Source organism: Rhinatrema bivittatum, chromosome 3, assembly GCF_901001135.1.
Source record: "Rhinatrema bivittatum chromosome 3, aRhiBiv1.1, whole genome shotgun sequence".
Taxonomy (NCBI): domain Eukaryota; kingdom Metazoa; phylum Chordata; class Amphibia; order Gymnophiona; family Rhinatrematidae; genus Rhinatrema; species Rhinatrema bivittatum.
In genome coordinates, this window is record NC_042617.1 from 278,480,615 (window position 1) to 278,494,164 (window position 13,550).

General features: G+C 50.4%; 1 protein-coding gene across 3 annotated transcripts in view; it reads right to left on the reverse strand.

Moving 5' to 3' along the window:
• The window catches only part of DGKA (diacylglycerol kinase alpha), a 221,483-nt gene that overhangs the window by 125,343 nt on the left and 82,590 nt on the right, over nucleotides 1-13,550 (reverse strand). For all 3 annotated transcript variants that reach the window (XM_029594769.1, XM_029594770.1, XM_029594771.1), the window contains exon 2: nucleotides 11,311-11,377. In XM_029594769.1, the coding sequence (XP_029450629.1) occupies nucleotides 11,311-11,377 (67 nt within the window). The remainder of the gene's footprint in view (nucleotides 1-11,310; nucleotides 11,378-13,550) is intronic.

Consider the following 13,550-nt stretch of genomic DNA (forward strand, 5'->3'; position numbering starts at 1 on the left):
TAAATGTGCCCCATGCTAACTTCATGGAGTGTCCCCTAGTCTTTCTAGCACACTGACAATAAAAAGGATTTCAACTACAATCTGAGGAGTTTTCTCCCATAGACCGAGGAGAGAAAATAAATACCTTTTCAGAATAAGGCCTTTAGTGTGAGAGCCGTGTGCTTCTGTGTACGTGTCTCTACGCAAGCATGACAGTGAGCTCAGCCGATTCGAGGGTGTCAGACCCCCCAGTTAAACTTTCAGCCTTACATTTCTCCCCTCACTACATACCTATGTGTACCAGTGGTGGTTTTGGCACAGCACCCCCTTTTCCATCCCTTAATTTCAGCTCCCCCCCACAGCCACCACATCTCCCTCACCAGCCCCAACAAACTCGTTCCCCACCTCCAGTCCCAGCAGCCCCCCTCTTCCCCCTCAGCCTTTCTCCCCCCCCCCCCTCCCCCGAAAATCCTCTGTTCCTCACCCCTCCAACACCCAGCAGCCCTCTCTCTCTTTAGCAAATTCCCAGCCCCGGCAGCCCTCCCCACCTCTTTTTCCCCCCTCAGCAGGTCTTGCTCTCTCTTTCTTCCCCCCAGACCCAACAGCAGGCTTTTTGATTTTTCCTTCGGCCTCAGCCCTAGCCCCGTCCCCGCCCTCTCCCTACGCTTCCTACCTACTCTGAGCTCTGCCTCCAACACAAGAAGCTTGGCGGATCTAACTCCCCCAGCATCGGTGATGTCTCTTCCGGTTGGACCCTATGGTCAGGGAGATTAAGAAAACAAAAAACAAATACTGTGCCTCAACAAGAAAAAAAACAAAACAACTTGACTTCTACGGAAAGGCCATGCTGGCAGTGTAGGCTGCTTTTTAAGTTGGGTGGGGGGGGGGGGGGGAATTCCCCTCCCCTCTCCCCCCACAACTACCCCTCAAACTCCACCCATGGCAAGGAGCAGGGACACCGTTCAGGGTGCAACCTGCAGGGCCTGCCCCAGCAGTTTTTGGACCCAAGGTGGCAGGCTGGAAATGCGCTGCCCGCGTGATCAGCTGCTCACCACTGCAGGGGGCCAGAGGCACTTTAGGGACACCATGCTGGGGGATCAGAGGCATTGTCCTGGTCTGTGGGCCATGGGGGGGGGGCGGCCCCGCTACAGGGTTTTTGCCGCTCCCTCAACCCTGGCACTCTAGGCGACTTGCCTAGTTCACCTGATGGAAGACCCGGGGCTCTGCCTGGGAGGGGTGGCTTAAGCGGGTGCCTCCCTGTAAGAGTGTCCGTATCTGCTCATTGTGTCTATGAGAAGGTCAGCGTGCGCGCACCAGCTGCTTCTGCTACTCATTCTTCCTTGACGGGCAGAGACACCCCCCCCCCCCCCATCCCCGGAAGAAGGGTTTGCTTTCCCAGCAGCTTCCACCCAGTAACCCTCGCTGGTGTGCGAGTTGGATTATTAAAAGGGGTCTTGGTGGTGTTCAGGAACTTTTGCCTAAATATTTAATGGCAATGAAGCCACTTTGCGGTTGCAGAGAACGGAACCTTTTTGAATGTTTAATGTTTATGGCCCACTTGCAGCTGTGAGCAAAGGAAAAAGCGTCCAAGGGGAAAAAAAAAAAATAAAATACGTGCATGCATTTTAGTGCCAGGGCTGTGCAATGGCAAACCAAAACACTCTTAAGAGTCTTCTGGCTCCAGGAGAACGTCTCTCTCTTTTGTGTGCCAGAATCTAGTTTTCGCCAAGCTCGATACAAATGCACCTGTACCCAGCCAATTCAGCATTTACTATTTAGTTTTGATACTGAATAGCCAAGAATTTAAAGTGTGAAATAGGAGCTCAGTCCTATGATAGTGATAATCCCCTAGTCCAGGGGTCGGGAACCCATGGCTCGCGAGCCAGATATGGCTCTTTTGAGGGCTGCATCTGGCTCGCAGACACGTGTCGCCATACTTCGCGGTTCCCCGCTGACCCAGCTGCTCCCCGGTCCTCCGCCGCCCGGGCTTAAAATGCTGTCAGCCCGGGCGGAACGCGGCAGGACAGCTGGAGTCAGCGGCACCGGCGTGCTCTCTTCTCCTCCCCTCCCCCCGCGGCCCGGAAGAGGAAGTGGAGAGCATCGGGTGCCTGCGCGGGAAGAAGAGACCACACTAGCGTGGTCTCTTCTTCCGTGCAGGCACCCGATGCTCACCACTTCCTCTTCCGGGCCGCGGGGGGGAGGAGAAGAGAGCACGCCGACTGGAGTCATCCGGGTGCCTGCGCGGGAGTCATCGGGTGTCAGCCGGGTGCCAGCGCTGGAGTCATCGGGTGCCTGCGCGGGTCTTCCCGCGCAGGCACCCGATGCTCTCCACTTCCTCTTCCGGGCCGCGGGAAGAAGAGAGCACCGGCGTGCTCTCTTCTTCCCGCGGCCCGGAAGAGGAAGTGGAGAGCATCGGGTGCCTGCGCGGGAAGAAGACTGCAGCGCGGCTCGGAGGAAAATGAAAATCTTCAACCGCGGCCGATGGGACTCCGCCTTCGCCTCCGCGAGGGCTGAAAATGAAGGAGGTGAGCGTTGGGAGGTGGCTGCTGCTGCCGCGAGTTCCCGGGGGGGGGGGGGGGAAGGGGGAGAGAGAGAGTGAATGAGCGAGCAAGCATGTGTGTTTGAGATCCTGTGTGTGTGAGTGAGAGATTGCATGTATGTGAATGATTGAGAGCCTGTATATGTGAAAGAGAGTATGTCTGTGATTGAGATCCTGCCTGTGAGAGAGAGAGCATGAATGTAAGTTTACCATTGGGAACCTGTATGTGTAAGTTTGTAATTGAAAACCTGTTTGTTTGAAAGAGTATGTGTGTATGATTGAGATCCTTTGTGTGTGAGAGAGATCATGTGTATGTATGATTAAGAGCCTGTGTGTATAAGTAAGAGAGAGATCATGTGTGTCTGTGTCTGATTGACAGCTGGTTTAGGTGATGGAGCATGTGAGTATGTGATTGAGAGCCTGTGTTTAAATGAGAGAGAGAGACCATGTGTGTCTGTGTGATTGAGAGCTGATTTAGGTGAGGGAGCATGTGAGTATGTGACTGAGAGCCTGTGTGTAAATGAGAGAAAGAGAGGACATGTTTGTAAGCATGTGAATGAGAGTCTGTGTGTGAGAGAAAAAGACAGCATGTATTTATGTGATTGAAAGCCTGTGTGTGTGTAAGCGTGAAAAGATAGACAGCATGTGTGTAAATGTGTAATTAAGAGCCTATATAAGTGAGAGAGAAAAAACATTTGTATATGTGAGTGACTGAGAGCATGTGTGTATAGGTGTGTCATTGAGAGCCAGTGTGAGAGAGAGCGCTGGTATGTGACTGAGAGAGGAGAAAGTTCCAAGCAAACCACCCCACCTCCTGCTAATTCAGAACAATCTCAGGACACCTGGATATCAAACGTTCCCAGGTATGCAGAGCAAAAAAAATTTTGTATCCTTATTATTTTTCATTACTGGATCTTTGTGTCTGCTATTTTGAAATATTTTGTTGGTATCTGGAAATGTTTTATATGAGTTTTTAATTATTGGATATTCCACTCATCAGCTGTTTCGAAATATGTTCTTTTTGTTAGTACAGTTTTACTGCTGATGATTTTATATTTCTTGATTTGTTTTATAAGGATGTGTGATGTTTCTTTTTTCCTTTGTTACACTGCATACAGAGACTCTGGCTTGTTGCAGTTTCCAATTCAGTTTTTGTCTGCATGCTTCTTGTTATGCGTTTTGGTCTCTTTATTCTATGTTAGGTGAGGGACAGCACGTGATTCAGGTGAGGTTTTCTGCTGGCGTGTAGTTTCTGTGTAGGACTCTATAGCAGCCTGACTTGGTCCGTTTTCCTAATAGGAGATGTATTGGTGTCTTAAGGCCTGGTGTAATATTTTCAGAGACTTATTGTACTTTAAAAGTGTGATCTTACATAAAATGCACACATTTACTTGTATTTAGTTTTAAACATATTGTATGGCTCTCATGGAATTACATTTTAAAATATGTGGCGTTTATGGCTCTCTCAGCCAAAAAGGTTCCTGACCCCTGCCCTAGTCTATTCCTCAGCTCTCTTCCTTATTTGTAAGCGCAGGAGAGATTTCATAATGGGATGCGAGGGAATAGTTATTTCATTACAGCACAGCTCCAGAAGAACTACCAAGTGATCCAGCTCTTGCGTGGGGGGGGGGGGGGGGGGGGGGGAGATTTAAAGCTAGTCCTGGTTTTCTGAATGTATGCCCCATTGCATTCTGGGATTTGTAGTCCCTGCTTCTCCCATTTAATATCAGCCACTGCTAGGTCCCAGAATGCAATGAGACTGTGAAATGGAAAAGCTGGATCTATCTTAAAACTCCCTCTGAGAACTGGATCATTTGGCAGCACTTTCAGCCCCCCTCCTTCTATTCTCCAGTGACTGCCTGTTTTAGTCCTGCTTGCCCTGAATAGGACCAACCTGAAGAAAAAAAAAAAAAGATTTTTCTCCAGAAGGTAGGGAGACTAAGTGATTGGATAAGCAGAACTAGATAATGGAGAAATTACTTACCTGATAATTTTGTTTTCCTTAGTGTAGACAGATGGACTCAGGACCAATGGGTATAGTGTACTCCTGATAGCAGTTGGAGACGGATCAGATTTCAATCTGTCGTCAGCCCTAGTACATATACCCCTGCAGGAAGCGCAGCTCTTCAGTATTCTCCTCGAAAAGCATTATGGATATATGTGTGACTGACTAACTTTAATAACTTGAAATAACTTCATAACTTGAATAACTTGATTAACTTGGACTGGTTGAATTGGCTATAGCTGGAGACGGCCAGTGCCCTCAACCAAGAAACGTCGACACCTGGTAGGATGGGTGACCTAGCTGAAGAAAAGCATGGCTTACCCGTGAATCACTCGCTCCCGGGGATGTCCCCCGAGAATTCCATGAGTAACGGCAGCCATGGGTAGGATGCTGAGTCCATCTGTCTACACTAAGGAAAACGAAATTATCAGGTAAGTAATCTCTCCAATTCCTAGCGTGTAGCAGATGGACTCAGGACCAATGGGATGTATAAGAGCTACTCCCAAACCGGGTGGGAGGCTGCCCGTGACCCACTTAATACTGCCCTTACGAATGCTGTGTCCTCCCGAGCCTGAACATCCAGGCGATAAAACCTGGAGAAGGTGTGGATGGAGGACCATGTCCCCGCCCTGCAGATCTCGGCAGGTGACAGCATCTTGGTTTCTGCCCAGGACACTGCATTGTAGAGGCCACGGCTTGCCTGCTTCTACATAGGCCGCCTTGATGACTTCTTTGATCCAGCGGGCTATGGTTGCTTGCAAGGCCGCTTCCCCTTGCCTCTTCCCGCTGTGAAGGACGAATAGGTGGTTCGTTTTTCGTACGGGTTCCGACATTTCCAGGCATCTGGATAGTAGTCTGCCGATATTGAGGTGACGTAGACTTCGAGCCTCTTCCGAATTCTTATGTTCATCCGGTGACGGTAGCGAGATGGTTTGGTTGATATGGAAGTGAGACACTACTTTGGGGAGGAACGAGGGGACCGTGTGTAGCTGGATGGTTCCCGGGGTGAAGCCTGAGGAACGGCTTATGGCAGGACAGTGCTTGTAGTTTGGATATACGACGGGCTGAACAAACTGCCAGCAGGAATGCTGTCTTCAAAGTTAATAGTCGGAGAGACAGGCCATGGAGAGGTCTGAAAGAGGCTCCTGCTAAGAAATCCAGGACCAGGTTGAGGTTCCAAAAAGAGGTACTGACCACTTTAGGGGTGGGCAGATGTGCTTGACTCCTTTCAGGAAGCGTGAAACATCCGGGTGAGAGGCTATGCTGTCACCCTCGCTCTTGGGGCCGTAGCATGACAATGCGGCCACTTGTACCTTGATGGAGTTGAGAGACAATCCTTTCTGTAGGCCGTTCTGTAGGAATTCCAAGACAGCAGGAATTTTGACTGAGCGTGGTATGATGTCGTGGTCCTCTCACCAGGCTTCAAATACTCTCCAAATCCTTATGTATGTTAGAGATGTGGAGAACTTGCGTGCTCGGAGTAGGGTGTCGATTACAGCCCCCGAGTATCCGCTCTCTCTCAGGCGAGCCCTCTCAATGGCCAGACCGTAAGAGAGAATCGAGCTGGATCCTCGTGGAGGATCGGCCCTTGTTGGAGCAGGTCTCTGTGTGGAGGTAGTGGCAGTAGTCTTCGCATGTCTGCGTACCACGGTCTTCTTGGCCAGTCCGGGGCCACCAGAAGTACTGGTCCCCTGTGTAGTTCTATCTTGTGAATGATTGCGCCTATTAGGGGCCACGGCGGGAAGGCCGTGGCCCCTAATAGGCGCAATCAATAGGCGCAATCACAGGGTGGTCTCCTGTGGCCAGGTCTGTACCAGGGTATCGATCCCCTGGGACTGAGGTTCCCACCTGCGGCTGAAGTAACCGGGTACTTGGGCGTTGGACCGATTTGCCAGAAGGTCCATGGTTGGTGTTCCCCAACGGGTCACTATCAGTTTGAACGCTGCGGCCGACAGCTTCCATTCCCTGGGTCTAGACTTTCTCTGCTGAGGTAATCCGCCATGATGTTGTCTTTCCCGGCGATGTGGACAGCCGAGATCTCCTGGAGATTCACTTCTGCCCACGACATTAGGGGATCTATTTCCAGAGACTCCTGTTGGCTTCTGGTTCCTCCCTGATGGTTTTTGTAGGCCACTGTCATGGCGTTGTCCAACATTATTCTGACCGCTTTGTCTCGGAATCTGAGACCAAACCATAGGCAGGCTAGTCTGACTGCCCGAGCTTCTAGGCGATTGATGTTCCATCCCGACTCTTCTGTGTTCCACTGCCCTTGGGCGGTTAGCTCTTCGCAGTATGCTCCCCATCCTCGTAGGCTGGCGTCCGTGTTGAGCAGGATCCAGGTCGGTGAGGATAGTCTTGTTCCCTGGCTCAGGTGGCCGTCTTGTAGCCACCATCATAGTTGGGTCCGAACTCTGCCCGGAAGCTGTAGACGTACGGCGTAGTTCTGGGACAGTGGATTCCATCGCGATAGGAGTGAGCGCTGTTGGGGTCTCATGTGAGCTCGTGCCCATGGCACTACCTCCAGTGTGGATGCCATGAGGCCGAGGACTTGTAGGTAATCCCATGCTGGGGGCGGGGTTCGCTCAGCAGGGTTTGCAACTGGTTCATCAGTTTTAATCTCCTCGTCGGTGTGAGGCTGACCTTGTCTTCTTTGGTGTCGAATCGGACTCCTAAGTATTCCAGAGACTGTGAGGGGTGCAGACAGCTTTTGTTTGTGTTGACCACCCATCCAAGGCTCTCCAGTAGAGTTTTGACTCTGTTGGTTGCCTGGTGACTTTCCTCTGGGGATTTCGCCCTGATCAGCCAATCATCTAGGTAAGGGTGTATGAGGATTCCTTCCTTCTTCAGTGTTGCTGCCACCACCACTATGATCTTGGTGAATGTCCGGGGTGCTGTGGCTAACCTGAAGGGTAGTGCCCGGAACTGGTAGTGACGGTCCAGGATTTTGAAGCATAGGAAGCGCTGATGTTCTTGATGGATCGGAATGTGTATGTAGGCTTCCGACAGATCCAGGGATGTGAGGAACTCTCCCGGTTGTATCGCCCTTATTACAGAGCGCAGGGTTTCCATGCAGAAGTGGGGAATCCTCAGGTGACGGTTGATCGACTTGAGGTCCAGGATGGGCCTGAACATCCCCTCTTTCTTGGGGATGATCAAATAGATGGAATAATGCCCAGTATTTATTTGTTGTGGAGGCACGGGGGTTATGGCCTCGAAGGCCAGTAATCTGGTCAGTGTAGCTTCCACTGCCACCCTCTTGGAGGGGTCGTGGCAGGGGGATTCCATGAACTTGTCTGGAGGGGTTCATAGGAAATCCAGGTAGTACCCCTCTCGAATGATGGTTAGGACCCACTTGTCCGAAGTACTCTCGACCCATCTTTGGTAGAATAGGGCAAGTCTGCCCCCTATGGCTTCTTCCTTTGGACGAGTCAGCTGATTTTCATTGTGGGGTGCGGCTGGGGCCTGGACCCGAGCTGGTTCCCCTTTTGTTGTGCTTGTTCCAAAAGGACTGGTTCCTGCCTGTAGGGCGAAGCGCTTGATAAGTTTTTCTGTATGGATTGAAGCGCAGTGAATCTCTGCCCCTGGAGGGTCAGGGGAAGGATCGCTGGTTTCTCTTATTCCTGTCCTCTGGTAGCCGCGGCAGTGGGGACACGCCCCATTTGTTAGCCAGTTTCTCTAGTTCGCTGCCAAACAGGAGGGATCCCTTGAAGGGCATCCTTGTGAGTCTCGTTTTGGAAGAAGCATCAGCCGACCAGCTTCGGAGCCAGAGTTGCCTCCTGGCTGCCACAGCTGATGACACTACTCTAGCTGTGGTGCGCACCAGATTGGAAGCAGCATCCGAGAGGAATGAAACTGCTGGTTCCATGGCTTCCCCAGGAGTGTTGTTCCTGGTCTGTGATAGGCAGGAACGTGTCACCACGGTGCAGCAGGTCGCTATTTGTAGAGACATAGCGACGACGTCAAAGGACTGTTTAAGGATGGATTCCAGACGTCTGTCTTGAGCATCTTTGAGTGCTGCACCTCCCTCCACTGGGATAGTAGTGCGCTTCGAGACCGTGCAGACCATGGCATCCACTTTTGGGCATGTCAGAAGGTCTTTGGCCGCCGGGTCCAGAGGATACATGGCTGCCATAGCCCGTCCCCCTTTGAATGTAGGCTCTGGAGCAATCTATTCCAGGTCAATTAGCTGTTGAATGGCTTGTAACAGAGGGAAATGGCAGGAGATCTGACGGGAGTTCCTCTAGCAGGGGATTCGTCTTAGGTTCCCCCGAGGCACTTGTGCCTGGGATAGCAAGCTCCTTCAGGCTGTGGGTGACCAGGTCTGGAAGTTCATCCTTGGTGAAGAAGCATCTCATGGTCCGGTGAGGCTCTGTCCCCAGAGGGAGTTCCCCCTCCTCCAGGGGCTCCGATTCCTCCTCCGAGTTGTCTGTGTCCCCGTAGGTGGGGCTTCTGGGCGGTGGATTCACTTCTCTGGGCCTAGGGGGGCCCGGGGCGTAAAGGTCCTCTGGTGAAGGCTGTGGCCGTGTTATCGGAGGCTCCGTCTGCATATGAACGAAGGTGTGTAGGCCTTTGAAGAATTCCACCCAGGAGATAGATGCTGGGTCCAAGCTAGGAGGCGCTGTGTCCCTGGGGGGCCCGCTGGAATTTGCTAGGTCCGGGGTACTTATTGAGGAATTAGCACTCGGTCCCGGATGGGGCTGGCCCTGGGCTGGATCCCCCAGGGCCTCCTCGCACTGGATACACAGGGCGTTGGCCTCTTTGTGTTGAGCGGCTCTGATGTGGCATGCTGGGCAGAGGCCCTGAGCCTTGAGCTCCTTTCCGGTGGTGCCATGGATGTAGGCGTGTAAAATCTGTTATGCGCTCCGGTGCGTCGACTATGCGCGCGTGGAATGGGTGTGCGCTCAGGACGTGCACGCTGGGTGTGCGTACAAGTCGCAGATCTGTGCCTGGCACAGTAAGCGCGTGCTACGTGCGTAACTTGTGCGCACGGTACTTAGCGTGCGATGATGTGCGCACAAGTAATTTGTGCGCCCGGCTCGCCCTTTGTGCACACTGATCGAGGCGGCGGACAGGGCGGCGAAGAGGGCCAAATGGCGACAGCGACCACGCGGACAAGATGGCAACCACCTCGGAGGGTCTCCACGTGGGAGGACCCTCGGATATGACCAGGGTCTAGCCCTGCTAGGGTGGAGCAACCCGGTGGCACTGGTCCCGGCCGGCAACCTGTGCAACTCCTCGTGCTTCGGAGACCGGAGTCTTTAAAGAAGATTTCTACCTTAACCTTGTCTCGGCGCTTCCCAGTTTCGTTCCGGGCGGTCTCCGGCTGCGGGGGGAGAGGGGAAATACCTTCACCGCCGCGCTCGAGGTTGCACCCACTGCCTCTCAGCCGCGCCCGAAATTGGGGGCTAGGTCCCCGCCGAGGGTCGGCCGCCGGACCGAGGCTCACCTCCGAGGGATCGCGGAAATCACTTTGGGAAATCTCAACTGGGGGAGGGACCCGAGGGTGTCACCGCAGGAGAGCGGGGCTTGTCTGTAGAGGTAAGATTTCTTCTTGTTTCGGGTTTTCTCCGTTAAATTTACTCTAACGCTGTGAGAGCGTGCAGGTAGTCCCTAGCTGCTATAGAGACGGAAAATACTGAAGAGCTGCACTTCCTGCAGGGGTATATGTACTAGGGGCTGACGTCAGATTGAAATCTGATCCATCTCCAACTGCTATCAGGAGTACACTATACCCATTGGTCCTGAGTCCATCTGCTACTCACTAGGAAACTGGTTTTACACACGCATACTCACTCTGACTCCCTTAAGGCTGGTAACCAGATGCAGGAGTTGTTCAGCAGGGTGGGAGACAAGGGCTACAACTTTTTCTTGCAACATGGTAAATTGCTAACTACATTGGGAGAAGTGCGGTGCAATAAAAGCCAACTGAGAGCTGGATTCATGCATCAGCTCCAGGAGCTGCAGTCACATAGACCATGCATGCAGCCCTCTGACCCTGCAAAGCTGCCTGGGGAGGGCTAATGGGCTAGAGAGTTAGTTCTCCTAGTCGGAAACTGTGTATGACCCCCAGTCCAGGAAAGTGGTTTTGTGCTGTTCTTTTTTTGCCTGTTTTGTTTGTTTTACCATTCCAATCCAAATGCAAGACGGGAATTGCAGGTCAGGGTGATGATTCTCAACTACTACTACAGTTTCGTGGCTCCCACACTCACTGCTGCAACCAAGCAGAGCCCTCCCCTTTACCATAGCCTCATGGGTGCCACACTCACTGCCCCCAAGCTATGCCTTTTCAGTACAACAGCCTCATGGGTCCCGCATTCACTGTCTCTGAGCCATACCCTCCCCCCATACTATGATTTTACGTGTCCCGCATTCACGGCCGCTACAGCCACGGTTACCAAGCTGCCTCCTCAGTACTACAGCCTTATGCGCCAGGGACTAACCACCCACTCATAACAGAAGGTGCTTCTCATTGGACCGGTCTATTCCTCTGGCTCTACTTATTTTAATTTCCTTATCATTCAGTAGAGGAACTGGAACATCCCCACCAGTTAAAGTTCATGTTCAATTATTCCTTAAGAGGAGCTAATTCCTTCCTGATGCAGGAGCTTGTATGAAACCCTGCCAGCCCCAGGAGCTAATAATAATCTTGCTGGATCAATGCAGCAGCCTCCTGATCCAATAAAGCAGAGGGCAGGCCCCAGGCAGTCACTAAATCATCACATCCACCAACAAAACAGTACAGCAAAATAATCAGGCTGTATTATGCACTTCTGGCAGTCTCGCTTACATTGAGCTCTTCCACCTGGAAGGGGGTCTTGTCCGTACAAGCAGCTTCAGTAGGGGGGAGGAACCGCCTGGAAAGTTGAAAGGAGAAATATTGTCAAGTGCAGATAGGAAAGGGAAACCGGATCCACCTTCCCCCTTGCTAGTTCATTTTTTGCCTCTCTTTCTTTCACTCTGTCTCACATCAGGGAGACAGCACGCATAACCTCCTATCTGGCTTTTCATCAGGGTACCACTGTGCATAGCCTGTCTCTTAATGCTCTCCCATCCTGCTGTCGTCAGGGAACCATCATACATGACCTCTGTTCTAACTGCTCTCCTCAGGGAGCCATCCTGCTTAGTCTGGGACAAACCACTGGAAACTGACAAAGCACCCTCCAGGAGAAAGACATGACCGTCTGTGAGACTGGCTCTGTGGTACTGCCACCGACTAAGGTAGCCCCTGTAATCTGTGCCGTATTGGGGGTTCACTGCCCCACAAGGTATCAACAGTTGCAGGGCAGAAGAAAATTTCATCACAAAGCTGCAGGTTCTTAACCTGCATCTGTGGCTTCACAGAAGCCTTTACACTGATCCCAGAAAGAGAACCTCACTTTTGCATTAATTCCTGCCTGACCCTAATTAGCAGAACAAGGAGAGCCTTCCAAAGTGCTCAGTTAGACTCTATATTCTTGGGAGGGACACAGATGTGGTTATTATATTTAAGGAGAGGTACACAGAGCTGGGTTAGCTTTTTTCTGAAATAATTATTCTGCTTTCTTGCATTAATTAATGGTTTTCCTGGCCTCTTGTTGTTGGTTTGTTTTTTTTTTGGGGGGGGGGGGAAGGGGTGAGGGATAGTTTGTTAAATAATTATATTTCCTGATTTTTTTTTTTTAAAACATAAAACATCCAGGCAGGTTTTAGAATCTCAAAACTGTGAAAGTCAACTCTCTTAAATTAAAAAAAAAATCACAGCAACCTTAATATAACCTTAAAATAATTTAAATAAACATGAACATTTTGTTTAGAATACATGCAAAAGTAGTAAATACAGATCCCCAAAGTAATCCAAGCTCATGTGAAAACAGAATATCTCAGAGCAGCAAAAATAGTGCTGTTTAGAAAACATGTTGTGCTGTTTGTCATCAGAAATCTGTGCATGGACCAGGTGAATTCTGTTTAGTCTGAACCAAAAAGGACTGTTTTCTTCTTCTATAGTACATAAGAACATAAGAAATTGCCATGCTGGGTCAGACCAAGGGTCCATCAAGCCCAGCATCCTGTTTCCAACAGAGGCCAAACCAGGCCACAAGAACCTGGCAAGTGCCCCAAACACCAAGAAGATCCCATGCTACTGATGCAATTAATAGCAGTGGCTATTCCCTAACTAAACTTGATTAATAGCAGTTAATGGACTTCTCCAAGAACTTATCCAAACCTTTTTTGAACCCAGCTACACTAACTGCACTAACCACATCCTCTGGCAACAAATTCCACAGCTTTATTGTACGTTGAGTGAAAAAGAATTTTCTCCGATTAGTCTTAAATGTGCTACTTGCTAACTTCATGGAATGCCCCCTAGTCCTTCTATTATTCAAAAGTGTAAATAACCAATTCACATCTACTCGTTCAAGACCTCTCATGATCTTAAAGACCTCTATCATATCCCCCCCTCAGCCGTCTCTTCTCCAAGCTGAACAGCCCTAACCTCTTCAGTCTTTTCTCCTAGGGGAGTTGTTCCATCCCCTTTATCATTTTGGTTGCCCTTTTCTCTGTACCTTCTCCATCGCAACTATATCTTTTTTGAGATGCGGTGACCAGAATTGTACACAGTATTCAAGGTGCGGTCTCACCATGGAGTGATATAGAGGCATTATGACATTTTCCGTTTTATTAACCATTCCCTTCCTAATAATTCCTAACATTCTGTTTGCTTTTTTGACTGCTGCAGCACACTGAGCCGACGATTTTAAAGTATTATCCACTATGATGCCTAGATCTTTTTCCTAACTACAACAAGTGTTATTTTTCCCTATATGCAACACCTTGCACTTGTCCACATTAAATTTCATCTACCATTTGGATGCCCAATCTTCCAGTCTTGCAAGATCCTCCTGTAATGTATCACAATCCGCTTGTGATTTAACTACTCTGAATAATTTTGTATCATCCACAAATTTGATAACCTCACTCATTGTATTCCTTTCCAGATCATTTATATCTATATTGAAAAGCACCGGTCAAAGTACAGATCCCTGATCG